The sequence below is a fragment of the Panulirus ornatus genome, chromosome 53, assembly GCF_036320965.1.
Source record: "Panulirus ornatus isolate Po-2019 chromosome 53, ASM3632096v1, whole genome shotgun sequence".
Taxonomy (NCBI): Eukaryota; Metazoa; Arthropoda; class Malacostraca; order Decapoda; family Palinuridae; genus Panulirus; species Panulirus ornatus.
Window position 1 is genome coordinate 16,469,435 of NC_092276.1, and position 22,293 is coordinate 16,491,727.

General features: G+C 46.6%; 1 protein-coding gene across 2 annotated transcripts in view; it reads left to right on the forward strand.

The window, feature by feature from the left end:
* The first annotated feature begins 11,201 nt into the window (after positions 1–11,201).
* Positions 11,202–22,293, forward strand: part of LOC139765270 (beta-1,4-glucuronyltransferase 1-like) — a 52,101-nt gene continuing 41,009 nt past the window's right edge. For both annotated transcript variants that reach the window (XR_011716630.1, XM_071692626.1), the window contains exons 1-3: positions 11,202–11,266; positions 11,418–11,598; positions 20,869–21,018. Coding sequence is in view for 1 of the 2 variants with exons in the window: in XM_071692626.1 (XP_071548727.1) it covers positions 20,929–21,018 (90 nt within the window). In the remaining variant the exon portion in view is untranslated. The remainder of the gene's footprint in view (positions 11,267–11,417; positions 11,599–20,868; positions 21,019–22,293) is intronic.

Consider the following 22,293-nt stretch of genomic DNA (forward strand, 5'->3'; position numbering starts at 1 on the left):
ACAGCAATGCTCACAACACGGAGAAAAAAAAAATGTATTTTTGATTAGACGGACGCCCCAGTAAGGTAGGGCTGTAGGGAGTCGAAGCAATGTAAATGGGTTTCGAATCAGGGATTCAACAAGGGGAGACCTTGATCCTACCTTTCATATTATGATTATTGTATTGTGATGATGATATAATGAAAGGGAGAATATTGCACAGAACGAGTTGTAAACTGGTGATCATGAGGACGAATGGCTTTTGAACATTTAGAATTTTGTTGATGATTTTGTGTTATGACAAACTGCCTTATGGATGAGGTTCTGTACCTTCAGACAGAGGGAGGAAGATGATGTGGTGTTGTGACTCGTTCATAATATAACATCTTCCTGCTGGAGTTACCAAGGCCAGCTGCCTCCACCTGGGAGATAAGGGCTTGGCTGGTCCTCCCCACCACCCTGACGCCCGGCTGGTCCTCCCCACCACCCTGGCTGGTCCTCCCCACCACCCTGACGCCTGGCTGGTCCTCCCCACCACCCTGGCTTGTCCTACCCACCACCCTGACACCTGGCTGGTCCTCCCCCACCACCCTGACACCTGGCTGGTCCTCCCCACCACCCTGACACCTGGCTGGTCCTCCCCACCACCCTGGCTGGTCCTCCCCACCACCCTGACACCTGGCTGGTCCTCCCCACCACCCTGACGCCTGGCTGGTCCTCCCCACCACCCTGGCTGGTCCTCCCCCACCACCCTGACGCCTGGCTGGTCCTCCCCACCACCCTGACACCTGGCTGGTCCTCCCCATCACCCTGACACCTGGCTGGTCCTCCCCACCACCCTGGCTGGTCCTCCCCACCACCCTGACACCTGGCTGGTCCTCCCCACCACCCTGACACCTGGCTGGTCCTCCCCACCACCCTGACACCTGGCTGGTACTCCCCACCCACCCTGGCTGGTCCTCCCCACCACCCTGACACCTGGCTGGTCCTCCCCATCACCCTGACACCTGGCTGGTCCTCCCCACCACCCTGACACCTGGCTGGTCCTCCCCACCACCCTGACGCCTGGCTAGTCCTCCCCACCACCCTGGCTGGTCCTCCCCACCACCCTGACACCTGGCTGGTCCTCCCCACCACCCTGACGCCTGGCTGGTCCTCCCCACCACCCTGACACCTGGCTGGTCCTCCCCACCACCCTGACACCTGGCTGGTCCTCCCCACCACCCTGACACCTGGCTGGTCCTCCCCACCACCCTGACACCTGGCTGGTCCTCCCCATCACCCTGACACCTGGCTGGTCCTCCCCCACGACCCTGACGCCTGGCTGGTCCTCCCCACCACCCTGGCTGGTCCTCCCCACCATTCTGACGCCTGGCTGGTCCTCCCCACCACCCTGACACCTGGCTGGTCCTCCCCACCACCCTGACACCTGGCTGGTCCTCCCCACCACCCTGACACCTGGCTGGTCCTCCCCACGACCCTGACACCTGGCTGGTCCTCCCCACGACCCTGACACCTGGCTGGTCCTCCCCACGACCCTGACGCCTGGCTGGTCCTCCCCACGACCCTGACGCCTGGCTGGTCCTCCCCACCACCCTGACGCCTGGCTGGTCCTCCCACCACCCTGACACCTGGCTGGTCCTCCCCACCACCCTGACGCCTGGCTGGTCCTCCCCACGACCCTGACGCCTGGCTGGTCCTCCCCACGACCCTGACGCCTGGCTGGTCCTCCCCACCACCCTGACACCTGGCTGGTCCTCCCCACACCCTGACCCTGGCTGGTCCTCCCCACCACCCTGACGCCTGGCTGGTCCTCCCCACGACCCTGACGCCTGGCTGGTCCTCCCCACGACCCTGACACCTGGCTGGTCCTCCCCACCACCCTGACGCCTGGCTGGTCCTCCCCACGACCCTGACACCTGGCTGGTCCTCCCCACCACCCTGGCTGGTCCTCCCCACCACCCTGATGCCTGGCTGGTCCTCTCCACCACCCTGGCTGGTCCTCCCCACCACCCTGACGCCTGGCTGGTCCTCCCCACGACCCTGACGCCTGGCTGGTCCTCCCCACGACCCTGACGCCTGGCTGGTCCTCCCCACCACCCTGACGCCTGGCTGGTCCTCCCCACCACCCTGACTTGTCCTCCCCACCACCCTGACACCTGGCTGGTCCTCCCCACGACCCTGATGCCTGGCTGGTTCTCCCCACCACCCTGACGCCTGGCTGGTCCACCCCCACCACCATGGCTGGTCCTCCCCACGACCCTGGACACCTGGCTGGTCCTCCCCACGACCCTGACGCCTGGCTGGTCCTCCCCACCACCCTGACGCCTGGCTGGTCCTCCCCACCACCCTGACGCCTGGCTGGTCCTCCCCACCACCCTGACACCTGGCTGGTCCTCCCCACCACCCTGACGCCTGGCTGGTCCTCCCCACCACCCTGACCCTGGCTGGTCCTCCCCACCACCCTGACGCCTGGCTGGTCCTCCCCACCACCCTGACGCCTGGCTGGTCCTCCCCACCACCCTGACGCCTGGCTGGTCCTCCCCACCACCCTGACACCTGGCTGGTCCTCCCCACCACCCTGACGCCTGGCTGGTCCTCCCCACCACCCTGACACCTGGCTGGTCCTCCCCACCACCCTGACGCCTGGCTGGTCCTCCCCACACCCCACCCTGGCTGGTCCTCCCCACCACCCTGACACCTGGCTGGTCCTCCCCACGACCCTGACGCCTGGCTGGTCCTCCCCACCACCCTGACGCCTGGCTGGTCCTCCCCACCACCCTGACACCTGGCTGGTCCTCCCCACCACCCTGACGCCTGGCTGGTCCTCCCCACCACCCTGACGCCTGGCTGGTCCTCCCCACCACCCTGACACCTGGCTGGTCCTCCCCACCACCCTGACGCCTGGCTGGTCCTCCCCACCACCCTGACGCCTGGCTGGTCCTCCCCACCACCCTGGCTGGTCCTCCCCACCACCCTGACACCTGGCTGGTCCTCCCCACCACCCTGACGCCTGTCTGTCCTCCCCCACCACCCTGACGCCTGGCTGGTCCTCCCCACCACCCTGACACCTGGCTGGTCCTCCCCACGACCCTGACACCTGGCTGGTCCTCCCCACCACCCTGACACCTGGCTGGTCCACCCCACCACCCTGGCTGGTCCTCCCCACCACCCTGACGCCTGGCTGGTCCTCCCCACCACCCTGACACCTGGCTGGTCCACCCCACCCAGCCCCTGGCTGGTCCTCCCCACCACCCTGACGCCTGGCTGGTCCTCCCCACCACCCTGACACCTGGCTGGTCCACCCCACCACCCTGGCTGGTCCTCCCCACCACCCTGACGCCTGTCTGGTCCTCCCCACCACCCTGACACCTGGCTGGTCCTCCCCACCACCCTGACGCCTGGCTGGTCCTCCACACCACCCTGACACCTGGCTGGTCCTCCCCACCACCCTGACACCTGGCTGGTCCTCTCCACCACCCTGACACCTGGCTGGTCCTCCCAACCACCCTGGCTGGTCCTCCCCACCACCCTGACACCTGGCTGGTCCTCCCCACCACCCTGACGCCTGGCTGATCCTCCCCACCACCCTGACGCCTTGCTGGTCCTCTCCACCACCCTGACACCTGGCTGGTCCTCCCCACCACCCTGACGCCAGGCTGGTCCTCCCCACCACCCTGGCTGGTCCTCCCCACGACCCTGACGCCTGGCTGGTCCTCCCCACGACCCTGACGCTTGGCTGGTCCTCCCCACCACCCTGACGCCTGGCTGGTCCTCCCCACGACCCTGACGCCTGGCTGGTCCTCCCCACGACCCTGACGCTTGGCTGGTCCTCCCCACGACCCTGACACCTGGCTGGTCCTCCCCACCACCCTGACGCTGGCTGGTCCTCCCCACCACCCTGGCTGGTCCTCCCCACGACCCTGACGCCTGGCTGGTCCTCCCCACGACCCTGACGCTTGGCTGGTCCTCCCCACCACCCTGACGCCTGGCTGGTCCTCCCCACGACCCTGACGCTTGGCTGGTCCTCCCCACCACCCTGACACCTGGCTGGTCCTCCCCACGACCCTGACGCCTGGCTGGTCCTCCCCACGACCCTGACGCCTGGCTGGTCCTCCCCACGACCCTGACGCTTGGCTGGTCCTCCCCACCACCCTGACGCCTGGCTGGTCCTCCCCACGACCCTGACGCTTGGCTGGTCCTCCCCACCACCCTGGCTGGTCCTCCCCACGACCCTGACCCCTGGCTGGTCCTCCCCACGACCCTGACCCGCGGGGAATAGAAGTGTTTCTTGCTACGCGTCTTTATGAACCAAGCAAGACACATCCTACGTTGCTTTGGCCACTGAATGGGGCGCTACTGAGGTCATATGGGAACCTGGGGTGCTACTTAGGTCATGTGGGAACCTGGGGCGCTACTGAGGTCATGTGGGAACCTGGGGCGCTACTGAGGTCATATGGGAACCTGGGGCGCTACTGAGGTCATATGGGAACCTGGGGTGCTACTTAGGTCATGTGGGAACCTGGGGCGCTACTGAGGTCATGTGGGAACCTGGGGCGCTACTGAGGTCATGTGGGAACCTGGGGCGCTACTGAGGTCATGTGGGAACCTGGGGCGCTACTGAGGTCATGTGGGAACCTGGGGTGCTACTTAGGTCATGTGGGAACCTGGGGCGCTACTGAGGTCATGTGGGAACCTGTGGCGCTACTGAGGTCATGTGGGAACCTGGGGCGCTACTGAGGTCATGTGGGAACCTGGGGCGCTACTGAGGTCATGTGGGAACCTGGGGCGCTACTGAGGTCATGTGGGAACCTGGGGCGCTACTGAGGTCATGTGGGAACCTGGGGCGCTACTGAGGTCATGTGGGAACCTGGGGCGCTACTGAGGTCATGTGGAGTATGATCCACTTGGCTGGAGAGGAGAGGCGCGGTCTACCCCTGCTGGCCGATACACCGCTCTTGTTGTCATTCATCATGAGCGACGCAACACAACCTCAAATGTATTCCGGGACCTGTGAACACATCCCCAGCCACACGGTGGGTTCGGCGGTGTTCTACAGGGAACAACACACCTTCTTCAGTGTTTTACAGCAGGGAGAAACACATCTGAGGTGTTCTGCAGGGAGTAACACATCTCCTGGGGTGTTCTAAATGGAGCAATACATCCCCTGGGATGTTCTACAAGGAACAACACATCTTCTCAGGTGTTCTACGAGGAGCAGCACATCCTCTGGGGTGTTCTGCAAGGAGCAGCACATCCTCTGGGGTGTTCTGCAAGGAGCAGCACATCCTCTGGGGTGTTCTACAAGGAGCAGCACATCCTCTGGGGTGTTCTACAAGGAGCAGCACATCCTCTGGGGTGTTCTGCAAGGAGCATCACATCTCCTGAAGTGTTCTACTGGGAAGAACACATTTGGTGTGCTCTACAAGGAGCAACACACCTCGAGGTGTTCTACTGGAAAGAACACATCTCCTAAGGCGTTTTACTGGGAACAACACATCTCCTTGGGCGTTCTTCTAGGAAGAACACATCTGGGGCGTTCTACTGGGAAGAACACAACTCCTGGGATGTTCTATTTTAGATGCGAAAACTTCCAGAAGTTGCCAAGGAGAAGAACAAGTTCTGGGAAGTTGGTGGAAAGTCTCGGGGATGAGAGAGAGAGAGAGAGAGAGAGAGAGAGAGAGAGAGAGAGAGAGAGAGAGAGAGAGAGAGAGAGAGCTAAACTTTAGTCCCCGCTACAGATGGTTTGAGACACCCTCCAGCTGGTTCCCCCACACACCACCAGCTGTGCCATGTGTTGTCTCCTCTGAGCCCAGGTGGAACAGCCATATAGACCAGCCATATGGACCAGCCAGACGGACCAGCCATATGGACCGGCCATATGGACCAGCCAGACGGCCCAACCATGTGGACCGGCCACGTGGACCAGCCATATGGACCGGCCACATGGACCAGCCATGTGGACCAGCCATATGGACCAGCCAGATAGACCAGCTTGGTGGACCATCCTTATGAACCAATCATGTGGACATCGTGGTGAAGGGATGTATTGGAGGCGCTTCCCAAGCCAGTGGAAATGCTGTTCATCGGGTCATGCATTACAAAGAAGATTGGAAATGAGATGTTTGAGGACAATATGTGGTGTGAGGTGGTTTGATCGAGTAAGTAACGTAAGGGTAAGAGAGATGTGTGGAAATAAAAAGAGCGTGGTTGAGAGAGCAGAAGAGGGTGTTTTGAAATGGTTTGGGCACATGGAGAGAATGAGTGAGGAAAGATTGACCAAGAGGATATGTGTCAGAGGTGGAGGGAACGAGGAGAAGTGGGAGACCAAATTGGAGGTGGAAAGATGGAGTGAAAAAGATTTTGAGTGATCGGGGCCTGAACATGCAGGAGGGTGAAAGGCATGCAAGGAATAGAGTGAATTGGAACGATGTGGTATACCGGGGTCGACATGCTGTCAATGGATTGAACCAGGGCATGTGAAGCGTTTAGGGTAAACCATGGAAAGTTTTGTGGGACCTAGATGTGGAAAGGGAGCTGTGGTTTCGGTGCATTACATATGACCACTAGAGAATGGACTTCAGCAGATGTGGCCTTCTTCCTCTGTTTCCTGGCGCTTCCTCGCTGACGTACAGGGTGGCGATGCTGTTTCCAGTGGAACAGAGTGGTGCCAGGAATGGATGAAGGCGAACAAGTATGTGTATATATATGTATGTGCGAGTGTATGTATTATGTGTTTATATGTATGTGTACGTGTATGTGCTTATATTCTTCGTAAAATTGTGTATGTGAGTGGATGTGTCTTTCTTCGTCAGATTCCTGGCGCTGCCTCGCTAACGCGGAAATCGGTGATCAAGTATATATATATATATATATATATATATATATATATATATATATATTTTTTTTTTTTTTTTTTTCAAACTATTCGCCATTTCCCGCGTTAGCGAGGTAGCGTTAAGAACTGAGGACTGGGCCATTGAGGGAATATCCTCACCTGGCCCCCTTCTCTGTTCCTTCTTTTGGAAAATTAAAAAAAAAAATTGAGAGGGGAGGATTTCCAGCCCCCCGCTCCCTCCCCTTTTAGTCGCCTTCTACGACACGCAGGGAATACGTGGGAAGTATTCTTTCTCCCCTATCCCCAGGGATAATATATATATATATATATATATATATATATATATATATATATATATATATATATATATATATATATGTATATTTGCTTTGTCGCTGTCTCCCGCGTTTGCGAGGTAGCGCAAGGGAACAGACGAAAGAAATGGCCCAACCCACCCCCATACACATGCCTTGATTCAATCCACTGACAGCACGTCAACCCCGGTATACCACATCGCTCCAATTCACTCTATTCTTTGCCCTCCTTTCACCCTCCTGCATGTTCAGGCCCCGATCACACAAAATCTTTTTCACTCCATCTTTCCACCTCCAATTTGGTCTCCCTCTTCTCCTCGTTCCCTCCACCTCCGACACATATATCCTCTTGGTCAATCTTTCCTCACTCATTCTCTCCATGTGACCAAACCATCTTAAAACACCCTCTTCTGCTCTCTCAACCACGCTCTTTTTATTTCCACACATCTCTCTTACCCTTACGTTACTTACTCGATCAAACCACCTCACACCACACATTGTCCTCAAACATCTCATTTCCAGCACATCCATCCTCCTGCGCACAACTCTATCCATAGCCCACGCCTCGCAACCATACAATATTGTTGGAACCACTATTCCTTCAAACATACCCATTTTTGCTTTCCGAGATAATGTTCTCGACTTCCACACATTCTTCTAGGCTCCTAGAATTTTCGCCCCCTCTCCCACCCTATGATCCACTTCCGCTTCCATGGTTCCATCCGCTGCCAGATCCACTCCCAGATATCTAAAACACTTCACTTCCTCCAGTTTTTCTCCATTCAAATTCACCTTCAATTGAATTGACCCTCAACCCTACTGTACCTAATAACCTTGCTCTTATTCACATTTACTCTTTAACTTTCTTCTTTCACACACTTTACCAAACTCAGTCACCAGCTTCTGCAGTTTCTCACACACACATATAATATATATATATATATATATATATATATATATATATATATATATATATATATATATATATGCAAGAGGCAGGCATGCTAACCGCTAGGCTAAGGGACTGTATAATAGGAAACAACTATTCGAAATACTAAGTACTCGAATACCCTTCGTCTCACAATGGTGAGCAACTGGGTCTATCGCGTTGTACAGTCAGGTTCGGTAAAACGCTCTCAGCTGGCTATGTGTTCTGTTCGGAAACAACCGATAGACCCCTCTTGCATAAAGGGTCCCAGGTTCGATCCTGGCTGATGGAGCTTTGTATGTTCTATGAAGGTGCGCGTTCATATACACTTTATTCGTATTCATATATATATATATATATATATATATATATATATATATATATATATATATTTTTTTTTTTTTTTTTTTTTTCTGTTAAACTATTCGCCATTTCCCGCGTTAGCGAGGTAGCGTTAAGAACAGAGGACTGGGCCTTTTTTGGAATATCCTCACCTGGCCCCCTCTGTTCCTTCTTTTGGAAAATTAAAAAAAAAAAAAAAACGAGAGGGGAGGAATTCCAGCCCCCCGCTCCCTCCCCTTTTAGTCGCCTTCTACGACACGCAGGGAATACGTGGGAAGTATTCTTAATCCCCTATCCCCAGGGATAATATATATATATATATATATATATATATATATATATATATATATATATATATATATATATATATATATATATATATATTTTTTTTTTTTTTTTTTTTTTTTTTATACTTTGTCGCTGTCTCCCGCGTTTGCGAGGTAGCGCAAGGAAACAGACGAAAGAAATGGCCCAACCCCCCCCCCATACACATGTACATACACACGTCCACACACGCAAATATACATACCTACACAGCTTTCCATGGTTTACCCCAGACGCTTCACATGCCTTGATTCAATCCACTGACAGCACGTCAACCCCTGTATACCACATCGCTCCAATTCACTCTATTCCTTGCCCTCCTTTCACCCTCCTGCATGTTCAGGCCCCGATCACACAAAATCTTTTTCACTCCATCTTTCCACCTCCAATTTGGTCTCCCTCTTCTCCTCGTTCCCTCCACCTCCGACACATATATCCTCTTGGTCAATCTTTCCTCACTCATTCTCTCCATGTGCCCAAACCATTTCAAAACACCCTCTTCTGCTCTCTCAACCACGCTCTTTTTATTTCCACACATCTCTCTTACCCTTACGTTACTTACTCGATCAAACCACCTCACACCACACATTTTCCTCAAACATCTCATTTCCAGCACATCCATCCTCCTGTGCACATCTCTATCCATAGCCCACGCCTCGCAACCATACAACATTGTTGGAACCACTATTCCTTCAAACATACCCATTTTTGCTTTCCGAGATAATGTTCTCGACTTCCACACATTTTTCAAGGCTCCCAAAATTTTCGCCCCCTCCCCCACCCTATGATCCACTTCCGCTTCCATGGTTCCATCCACTGACAGATCCACTCCCAGATATCTAAAACACTTCACTTCCTCCAGTTTTTCTCCATTCAAACTCACCTCCCAATTAACTTGACCCTCACCCCTACTGTACCTAATAACCTTGCTCTTATTCACATTTACTCTTAACTTTCTTCTTCCACACACTTTACCAAACTCAGTCACCAGCTTCTGCAGTTTCTCACATGAATCAGCCACCAGCGCTGTATCATCAGCGAACAACAACTGACTCACTTCCCAAGCTCTCTCATCCCCAACAGACTTCATACTTGCCCCTCTTTCCAGAACTCTTGCATTATATATATATATATACATATGATTGCTTTGTAGTGAATTGGGGTCACATTCAAAATGACCAAATGTATTCAAAATCAATTTAGGATACTTTTATTGCAATGTTTGTTTACCGTAAAGGACATAAATAAGAGATTTACAGTAAATTATTTTCTAGTATTGTTATTTTCTTAAAATTTATTCCTTGAGTACGATTTTATATGTTATTGCCATGTTGCGTTCTACGTATGTATGTCTTATTATTCAGAAGAGTTCACACATCTGGAACGCACATATCCACCTAGATAATCCCACGACACAATCATTACACATATGTCGCTCTCTTCCCGTCATGGCACCTCCAAGCACATAGGTCATGTTATTGACAAAAGCCCACGTCAAGCTTAATCTTGGCACAGAGAGATAGATAGATAGATAGATAGATAGATAGATGAGAGAGAGAGAGAGAGAGAGAGAGAGAGAGAGAGAGAGAGAGAGAGAGAGAGAGAGAGAGAGAGAGAGAGAGAGAGAGAGAGAGAGAGAACCTTTTTTGCCATATTAGTTCGCCTGTCATCACATCTTTTTTCTATCATCCCTTTCCATCTCCCTTTGATGTTGCTCCTCCATGCATGGTCTCAGACACGGCTCAGGTGAGCTGCTATTATGTGTATCCAGCTCGAATCCCATGACTGCTTCTTCCTATACTTATTGTGGGGATGCCAGCCACACGAGGATGGACTATTGTAATATCTATTTTCCTCGTAAAGTTAATTTGTGGAATTCCCTCCCTCCTTTCCTCTCTTCTTCAACCTGGAACCTCTCCACTTTCAAATGTCTACAAATACCTGAGAAGGTAAAATTGATTTCCATAGTAATATTTTCTCTATGAATAAACTCTGATTTATTTTTTCAACTGACATGGCGTAGATGGGTGCACGCATAGTTTTGCTCATGGGATGTATCTGGTAAAATCAGCCATGTCTGGAAAAGCTGATTGTCATCATTTTGATCCTATTGAAGCAAGAAAGTCTCTTGTGAGGATGGTTGATGAAACATTTATCACTTATGAGGATAATAAGAATAATGTATTATCGAGATACCTTCATTTATTAAATGCACGGTAGGAAGAAGGTTGAGGTGTTTTTGTAGCACGGACATAAGACGGCTTTACAGCATAGAAGAAAAAAATCGCACTAGAAATGTATCATGATCGTTAAATAAAGAAAAAATCATTCAGGCTTATACTCGAAATAAGTTCAGGTATTTCAGAGTTATATCGACTGATGATTCATTTATTGTGTAGAGATTCTTCAAAAATAATATTATTCAGTAAGAAATCCGATTTAAAATCCGGATTTGTTGTGCGAACAGCGGCAGTGTAAACAAACCAACACCACCGCTGCCACCCCTTAATGACGCTCTATGAACTATACAATTGTTCGCCTGTACGTGTGCAAGTTATTTATCAAGCATTTTCATGGCATTAACACAAAGAATTTTACATATAAGTAATGTAATAGTGTTTTGCTAAGTAGTTCTTTCGTCTGATGTAGTGTTACATATGGTAATGTGGTCAACTATATATTTTCACGGTAGGTGGCAGCTGAGGCGGGACAACACATGGTCAGGCCTGGAGGACGGCGACACCCAATACCCAACAAGATACAGTTGTCTGTCTCGTCATCTGTCTCTTTTCAAATGAAAGTAAACAGAAGAAGAGACGGGAAGTAGATGCGTCTCTCCATATTGCTGTGGGGTTGTCTCATCTTATGTGTAGGTAGGTAATGTGTCGAGTTACTGCTTCTCTTTGGGGGTGTTAACCTCTTATGTGTCTTAAGGGATTTGTGTTTAAAAGAACGTTGTCTGGTGCTTTTTATTGGTTATTGGGTAGTTAAAGAACGTGACTTTTAAAATTCCGCTTTGGTCCCGCCATTGTGTGGGTCGGCAGGATATGTTGTGGGGAATATAATAAGATTTGGGAAAAGTTATTGGAAGACATATCTGTGTGGAACCATTACTGGACTCCGATCTCTTTAGTTCCCAGATCTGGTGAAGATGAGTTCACAAGAGGCGTTTCATGATAAGATCTTAGGTTGAGTCCTAAGCTTATGGCTAAGGCTAGATCTTTTCGTTAGGTTGGGATAGGTTCCTAGATTATGTCCAAGGTGTAGTCTTTGGGACTAGGTTGTAAGAATCGATTTTTGGACCTAACTCAGTGTAACTGAGGAGTAATCATTGTAAGAATATATTTTAGTACCTAACTTAACATGATCTAAGAGTAGCCATATTACCTAACTTCGTCTAAGGACCTAGTGCTGAGGAATTAACCTAGGAATCTAATTTGATTTAGGACCTAAGCCAAGACTTTATTGCATGTTCTGAGATTTCTTATGAATTCATCTCAACTCCTCCTGGAGCCTGGAGACCTCGGGGACCAGTACCAAGTCCAGTCATGCGTTCTTTTCTATTGATCACATTTAAGTGAAAAAGGTAGTGGCTCTAGAACCAGTAGTCTTCAATTTCTGCAATCACGGGGCCGAAAGAATGGAGTATGCATGAGATTTTATGATTGTTTTCCAATACTTCATTTAGTCATTCATTGGAATGAGTTTTGTTACCATTTTCTTTTTCAGTTTAATCTAAATGCAAGTTACTTGGTCCTCAAGCTTTCAAAGCATGGGATCACTCCTGGCTCTAGGAATATTATATGATAAAAGTTAAATAAGATTTTACTCTATGGACACCACACAAAATACTGGATTTTGAAGAAATACATAGCAACTGATCCCCTATACATTAGAAGTAATTTGGATTGTTGCTACGTGATTTCTTATTTTTTCTCATCAAATGTGATATTAGGCAGGGCTATGTCCATTTGCATGCATTTCTTCCACTTCTTGAGTTACTTTGGTGGTGCCCTTAAACTTCAGAAATACTGACACTGTGTTCTAAGTCCATGTTTTAAATGTCAATATCCACTGAAGATAGGTAGACAAAAGTGATGAAAGTATAATCCAAAAATGATATTTACATAAAGGCAGTATGACTTGCAAGGTGGGTGAGGCTTCATAGGTTCTGTTGATTTTAATCCTTAACAACCTGTGGCTGCGATATAAAATTACACTTATCATGTGCGCCAAATAAATTCTAAAATACATGATTACTTACAGAATATTTCTGTCATATGTTATTGAAGTAAAACCCATAAAAGTATAAGAACTTCATCTGAATTGGTGTGGAGCATGTTGTACTGACAAGGTAAGACCCTGGTTGGTAGCATGGATGTTTATTTATTTTTGTAAGTATACGATGCTTAGGGGCATGTTTTTACATTTGATTTTGTTCAACATGCACCAAAGCACATTACACACGTTTTTTTCATCCTTCACATCTTTTACAAATTATTTACAATAAACATACTTTTTAGATTATGAGCATTAATTAAGCAGCAAACAATATATACACACTCAAATATTATTTACATAGATTAATGAAAAACCATATTTTCTTCATATATTTATATATTTTCTTAAAAAAAATATATAAATATATGAAGAATATATGGTGTGGGAGGCAAGTTGTTAGAAGCAGTGAAAAGTTTTTATCGAGGATGTAAGGCATGTGTACGTGTAGGAAGAGAGGAAAGTGATTGGTTCTCAGTGAATGTAGGTTTGCGGCAGGGGTGTGTGATGTCTCCATGGTTGTTTAATTTGTTTATGGATGGGGTTGTTAGGGAGGTGAATGCAAGAGTTTTGGAAAGAGGGGCAAGTATGAAGTCTGTTGGGGATGAGAGAGCTTGGGAAGTGAGTCAGTTGTTGTTCGCTGATGATACAGCGCTGGTGGCTGATTCATGTGAGAAACTGCAGAAGCTGGTGACTGAGTTTGGTAAAGTGTGTGAAAGAAGAAAGTTAAGAGTAAATGTGAATAAGAGCAAGGTTATTAGGTACAGTAGGGTTGAGGGTCAAGTCAATTGGGAGGTGAGTTTGAATGGAGAAAAACTGGAGGAAGTGAAGTGCTTTAGATATCTGGGAGTGGATCTGGCAGCGGATGGAACCATGGAAGCGGAAGTGAATCATAGGGTGGGGGAGGGGGCGAAAATTCTTGGAGCCTTGAAGAATGTGTGGAAGTCGAGAACATTATCTCGGAAAGCAAAAATGGGTATGTTTGAAGGAATAGTGGTTCCAACAATGTTGTATGGTTGTGAGGCGTGGGCTATGGATAGAGTTGTGCGCAGGAGGATGGATGTGCTGGAAATGAGATGTTTGAGGACAATGAGTGGTGTGAGGTGGTTTGATCGAGTAAGTAACGTAAGGGTAAGAGAGATGTGTGGAAATAAAAAGAGCGTGGTTGAGAGAGCAGAAGAGGGTGTTTTGAAATGGTTCGGGCACATGGAGAGAATGAGTGAGGAAAGATTGACCAAGAGAATATATGTGTCGGAGGTGGAGGGAACGAGGAGAAGAGGGAGACCAAATTGGAGGTGGAAAGATGGAGTGAAAAAGATTTTGTGTGATCGGGGCCTGAACATGCAGGAGGGTGAAAGGAGGGCAAGGAATAGAGTGAATTGGAGCGATGTGGTATACCGGGGTTGACGTGCTGTCAGTGGATTGAATCAAGGCATGTGAAGCGTCTGGGGTAAACCATGGAAAGCTGTGTAGGTATGTATATTTGCGTGTGTGAATGTATGTATATACATGTGTATGGGGGTGGGTTGGGCCATTTCTTTCGTCTGTTTCCTTGCGCTACCTCGCAAATGCGGGAGACAGCGATCGACTTCCACACATTCTTCAAGGCTCCCAGAATTTTCGCCCCCTCCCCCACCATATGATCCACTTCCACTTCCATGGTTCCATCCGCTGCCAGATCCACTCCCAGATATCTAAAACACTTCACTTCCTCCAGTTTTTCTCCATTCAAACACCTCCCAATTGACTTGACCCTCAACCCTACTGTACCTAATAACCTTGCTCTTATTCACATTTACTCTTAACTTTCTTCTTTCACACACTTTACCAAACTCAGTCACCAGCTTCTGCAGTTTCTCACATGAATCAGCCACAAGCACTGTATCATCAGCGAACAACAACTGACTCACTTCCCAAGCTCTCTCATCCACAACAGACTTCATACTTGCCCCTCTTTCCAAAATTCTTGCATTCACCTCCCTAACAACCCCATCCATAAACAAATTAAACAACCATGGGGATATCACACACCCCTGCCGCAAACCTACATTCACTGAGAACCAATCACTTTCCTCTCTTCCTACACGTACACATGCCTTACATCCTCGATAAAAACTTTTCACTGCTTCTAACAACTTGCCTCCCACACCATATATTCTTAATACCTTCCACAGAGCATCTCTATCAACTCTATCATATGCCTTCTCCAGATCCATAAATGCTACATACAAATCCATTTGCTTTTCTAAGTATTTCTCACATACATTCTTCAAAGCAAACACCTGATCCACACATCCTCTACCACTTCTGAAACCACACTGCTCTTCCCCAATCTGATGCTCTGTACATGCCTTCACCCTCTCAATCAATACCCTCCCATATAATTTACCAGGAATACTCAAAAAACTTTTTTTTTTTTTTTTTTTTTTTTTTTTTTTATACTTTGTCGCTGTCTCCCGCGTCTGCGAGGTAGCGCAAGGAAACAGACGAAAGAAATGGCCCAACCCCCCCCCCCCCATACACATGTACATACACATGTCCACACACGTGTATACATACCTACACAGCTTTCCATGGTCCACCCCAGACGCCTCACATGCCTTGATTCACTCCACTGACAGCACGTCAACCCCTGTATACCACATCGCTCCAATTCACTCTATTCCTTGCCCTCCTTACACCCTCCTGCATGTTCAGGCCCCGATCACACAAAATCTTTTTCACTCCATCTTTCCACCTCCAATTTGGTCTCCCTCTTCTCCTCGTTCCCTCCACCTCCGACACATATATCCTCTTGGTCAATCTCTCCTCACTCATTCTCTCCATGTGCCCAAACCATTTCAAAACACCCTCTTCTGCTCTCTCAACCACGCTCTTTTTATTTCCACACATCTCTCTTACCCTTACGTTACTTACTCGATCAAACCACCTCACACCACACATTGTCCTCAAACATCTCATTTCCAGCACATCCATCCTCCTGCGCACAACTCTATCCATAGCCCACGCCTCGCAACCATACAACATTGTTGGAACCACTATTCCTTCAAACATACCCATTTTTGCTTTCCGAGATAATGTTCTCGACTTCCACACATTTTTCAAGGCTCCCAAAATTTTCGCCCCCTCCCCCACCCTATGATCCACTTCCGCTTCCATGGTTCCATCCGCTGACAGATCCACTCCCAGATATCTAAAACACTTCACTTCCTCCAGTTTTTCTCCATTCAAACTTACCTCCCAATTGACTTGACCCTCAACCCTACTGTACCTAATAACCTTGCTCTTATTCACATTTACTCTTAACTTTCTTCTTCCACACACTTTACCAAACTCAGTCACCAGCTTCTGCAGTTTCTCACATGAATCAGCCACCAGCGCTGTATCATCAGCGAACAACAACTGACTCACTTCCCAGGCTCTCTCATCCCCAACAGACTTCATACTTGCCCCTCTTTCCAGGACTCTTGCATTCACCTCCCTAACAACCCCATCCATAAACAAATTAAACAACCATGGAGACATCACACACCCCTGCCGCAAACCTACATTCACTGAGAACCAATCACTTTCCTCTCTTCCTACACGTACACATGCCTTACATCCTCGATAAAAACTTTTCACTGCTTCTAACAACTTGCCTCCCACACCATATATTCTTAATACCTTCCACAGAGCATCTCTATCAACTCTATCATATGCCTTCTCCAGATCCATAAATGCTACATACAAATCCATTTGCTTTTCTAAGTATTTCTCACATACATTCTTCAAAGCAAACACCTGATCCACACATCCTCTACCACTTCTGAAACCGCACTGCTCTTCCCCAATCTGATGCTCTGTACATGCCTTCACCCTCTCAATCAATACCCTCCCATATAATTTACCAGGAATACTCAACAAACTTATACCTCTGTAATTTGAGCACTCACTCTTATCCCCTTTGCCTTTGTACAATGGCACTATGCACGCATTCCGCCAATCCTCAGGCACCTCACCATGAGTCATACATACATTAAATAACCTTACCAACCAGTCAACAATACAGTCACCCCCTTTTTTAATAAATTCCACTGCAATACCATCCAAACCTGCTGCCTTGCCGGCTTTCATCTTCCGCAAAGCTTTTACTACCTCTTCTCTGTTTACCAAATCATTTTCCCTAACCCTCTCACTTTGCACACCACCTCGACCAAAACACCCTATATCTGCCACTCTGTCATCAGACACATTCAACAAACCTTCAAAATACTCATTCCATCTCCTTCTCACATCACCACTACTTGTTATCACCTCCCCATTTACGCCCTTCACTGAAGTTCCCATTTGCTCCCTTGTCTTACGCACCCTATTTACCTCCTTCCAGAACATCTTTTTATTCTCCCTAAAATTTACTGATAGTCAAATTACAAACTTATACCTCTGTAATTTGAGCACTCACTCTTATCCCCTTTGCCTTTGTACAATGGCACTATGCACGCATTTCGCCAATCCTCAGGCACCTCACCATGAGTCATACATACATTAAATAACCTTACCAACCAGTCAACAATACAGTCACCCCCTTTTTATTATCCTTAAAATTTAATGATACTCTCTCACCCCAACTCTCATTTGCCCTCTTTTTTGCCTCTTGCACCATTCTCTTGACCTCCTACCTCTTTCTTTTATACATAGCCCAGTCACTTGCATTATTTCCCTGCAAAAATCGTCCAAATGCCTCTCTCGTCTCTTTCACTAATAATCTTACTTCTTCATCCCACCATTCACTACCCTTTCTAATCAGCCCACCTCCCATGCTTCTCATGCCACAAGCATCTTTTGTGCAAGCCATCACTGCTTCCCATTCCTCCCCCACTCCCCTTACGTCCTTTGCTCTCACCTTTTTCCATTCTGTACTCAGTCTCTCCTGGTACTTCCTCACACAAGTCTCCTTCCCAAGCTCGCTTACTCTTACCACTCTGTTCACCTCAATATTCTCTCTTCTTTTCTGAAAACCTCTGCAAATCTTAATCTTCGCCTCCACTAGATAATGATCAGACATCCCTCCAGTTGCACCTCTCGTCTCAGCACATCAATTAACATGTAATCCAATAACGCTCTCTGGCCATCTCTCCTACTTACATATGTATATTTATGTATATCTCTCTTTTTAAACCAGGTATTCCCAATCACCAGTCCTTTTTCAGCACATAAATATACAAGCTCTTCATTTCCATTTACAACACTGAACACCCCATGTACACCAATTATTCCCTCAACTGCCACATTACTCACCTTTGCATTCAAATCACCCATCACTATAACCTGGTCTCGTGCATCAAAACTACTAACACACTCACTCAGCTGCTCCCAAAACACTTGTCTCTCATGATCTTTCTTCTCAGGCCCAGGTGCATATGCACCAATTATCACCCATCTCTCTCTATCCACTTTCAGTTTGACCCATATCAATGTAGAGTTTACTTTCTCACACTCTATCACATACTCCCTTCACTCCTGTTTCAGGAGTAGTGTGACTCCTTCCGTTGCTCTTGTTTTCTGACTAACCCCTGACTTTATTCCCAAGACATTCCCAAACCACTCTTCCCCTTTACCCTTGAGCTTTGTTTCACTCAGAGCCAAAACATCCAGGTTCCTTTACTCAAACATACTACCTATCTCTCCTTTTTTCTCATCTTGGTTACATCCACACACATTTAGACACCCCAATCTGAGCCTTCGAGGAGGATGAGCACTCCCTACGTGACTCCTTCTTTTGTTTCCCATGTGGTAATAAAAAGAGTGTGGTTGAGAGAGCAGAGGAGGGTGTATTGAAATGGTTTGGTCACATGGAGAGAATGAGTGAGGAAAGACTGACAAAGAGGATATATGTGTCAGAGGTGGAGGGAATGAGAAGTAGGAGACCAAATTATAGGTGGAAGGATGGAGTGAAAAAGATTTTGAGCAATGGGGGCCTGAACATGCAGGAGGGTGAAAGGCATGCAAAGAATGGAGTGAATTGGAACGATGTGGCACACCGGGATCGATGTGCTGTCAATGGATTGAACTAGGGCATGTGAAGTGTCTGGGGTAAAACCATGGAAAGTTTTGTGGGGCCCTGGATGTGGAAAGGGAGCTGTGATTTTGGTGCATTATGCATAACAACTAGAGACTGAGTGTGAATGAATGTGGCCTTTGTTGTTTTTTCCTAGCACTACCTTGCACACATGCGGGGGTAGGGTGTGTCATTTCATGTGTGGCGGGTTGGTGATGGGAGTGAATAAAGGCAGCAAGTATGAATTATGTACATTTGTATATATTTATATGTCTATGTATGTATATATATGTATACGTTGAAATGTATTGGTATGTGTAGGTGCATCTGTGGACAGGTATGTATATACATGTATATGTGGGTGGGTTGGGCCATTCTTTTGTCTGTTTCCTTGTGCTAACGTGGGAGACAGCGACAAAGTATAATAATATAAATAGATAAATAAATGAATATCTCCACCCACTTGTATTTCGCTCTAATGTTTTCAAGTTTCACTGTAGGTGACACAAATATTCCATGGAGCATGCATCTACTTATGTTATTTAACCCATCATCTCATCTTCAGTGTCCTGCCCTTTTTTGAGAGAGCTGTTTCAAGTGATGGGATAAGAGAATGTAGTGTAAATCACTACATACATGTGTTAATGTAATCCATAGATTAGTAATACGGTACATTGTAGGTAATATTTTTAAGTTTGAATTGCAGCATATGTAGAGTAAAATTTACTATAGTTATTGTGTTGTTAAACAGCACTAGAAAGTCGGATGACATTAAGCCATTAAACACTGAGTAGTCAATATACACTGATTGCTAACAGTGCATCATTGCTATATTATGTTGCTCTCATGGTTGACCAGCCCGTTAATATGGCTGTTGGCTATCCCAAGATGTCTCGTGTGTGAATGATGTTTGTGCAAGTAACGAAGAGGTTTTATGTGCCCCTGACATGTTTTGTTATGAGAGTTTTCTTTATCTGGTTGTGGTATTTTTTTCCAAATATGGCATATGCATAAGAAGGATTGGGGTTGCTTGGCGAAACTACGATGGGTTAGCTTTGTTTGTTTGTGATGTTTGTTTGAAGTACATGATACTTAACCCCACTTTTTCCATGATTTTCATGCTCCTTCCCCATTTTGGAGGTTTGTTAAGATTGAAAGGTGGGGTGCAACTTATTCTCCCATTATAGATTTTTCATTTATAAAGTTTAATGCAGTGAACATCCCTTTATTGCAGTGATGCAAATCAACAACTTTTATTGAAGTTAAAGCTTAACAGTTTAATAATATTTGACATTTAAGTGCCATCTTATACTGGGCAATCAGAGTGCTTAATGGCATTATGTCATTTGACCTACCAGTGTTTTGTAACTGCAAAATGGTAACTACCTTTTATAGTTCCCCATTTGGTGCCCTAGTGTATAACTCCATAATGAAAATGCAGATTGCAGATTCTTTTTTGTTGAAACGTAGCCTGTAGCATGTTTTTCAATTATATGACAAGGGTCTTGTCTTATTATGATACATTTCCAGGAGGACCAGTTTGATATCTGGTGACGTACAGTAAGTCAGATAATTCCAGACTTTATTCAGTTGGTGCTGATTGATGTTTTGGTTGGCTAATTTAGTCTTTAATTGGTGATAGTAGAATAATAAAAAGTTCTATTTTTCAGACTGATGAGTGATTGTCTCTGGTTTTCCAAACTCTTTAAAAAAGCTAAAACCTGTAGTTACAAGTTTTTGCTTAATTTTCTTGATCACATTCTGTATAATTTGCATTGTTTTGATTACTGTAGAACCATTATTGATATTCATGAGCATCCCACAGATCATGACTGACACAGATGACCTGTACTCCTGACCTTGGCATGAGTAGATATTGAATGTAATGTTCACTGGGATGTTTCCAAGGTTCCTATCAAGCATCATATCATGGCGGTCTGTGGCTGTTTTGGCAGTCATTGCAAGTTTGTTACAGGTGAGAATTTATTCATCAAGATAGGTGGTAGATAAACCTTTTCCATGTTTTTCAGAGGTATTTTGTTAATCTCTTGTGTGACATATTTTCATAATACTGCCAAAAGTATTATAAACTTATGTTACAGCTGATTTTAAAACTGCACAAAAAAAAAACAAAGTAATTTAATAAGTATTGAATGATTATGTTGAGGTTTTTGGTTTATGGTTGTTTGTATGTCAGTGACCATTGTTATATTGATTAGAATTATGTCATTTGAAGTGAGTGTTTAAAACATAGCAGGGTAGTAAACCTTCCCCAAGGAAGTACATATCCCCACTTTTTGCCTCTGTAGGACAGAGGGTGTGATTCTTAATTCTGCAAAATTTATTCCACTTAAGGTGCATAGCTGCTAATTCCACCACCTGTCCATTGGAAAAGAATTAAAGATGAAAGATCTGTTTAAATGCTAGAATACTGCACACTGGCTTAACAAATATAGTAATGATAATATTGATAGCTGAAAGGAAAGTTTTTTACTTAAGTACTTTATGATAATGTTTTGTATCATGAAAAAATCAAAATATACAAAGACTAGTGCTACCTGCTGTGAGCATTTCTTATGCCAGGCAATATGGTGCTCATACGATGATCATTGTTGCACTTTTAATGTCTTGTATATTGGCATTTTTGTTTATGCTTCATTATCATTTTAAAGAAATTATTGATCATCAATAAAGATTACATTGTATTGTTTAGGATAGTCATATCATGTATATGGAAGAGCATTTTTCACTTTCATCTAGCATCTTATCTTTCATGAGAGTAATTTTTTTTTTGCTAAGTGATCCATTATGGGAACATGGTGATCCTTTTATTTTCCGTAGCTCAAGCTTAATTTGCAAAGATGCAATTTTTTTTTTTGCATACTTGCTTACCATTTTCTGCACTGGCAGTGTTGCACCAGGAACTGAAGAAGAATGGCCTTATTTGCTGGTCTATCTCCATGCTGTGTTCTGTGCATGTCAGTGTCCTTACTCAAACCACAATTTTCCAATTTACTTTTGATATGTATGATCATATTATGAACACCATGATGCTCTTTTTAGTTACACATTGACTTGCCCTTATGTGGTTGCTATTGAGTTTTAAATTTCTACATGTTAAATGTAACATGCTTCTTTGCTATATTATACTTGTCATTATCTTTTGGATGTCATAGTAAGGACAAAACCACAAAAATGATTGAGAAAAGCACAGAACACTACCCCTTCAAATCCTAAGTGGGTGAACAAT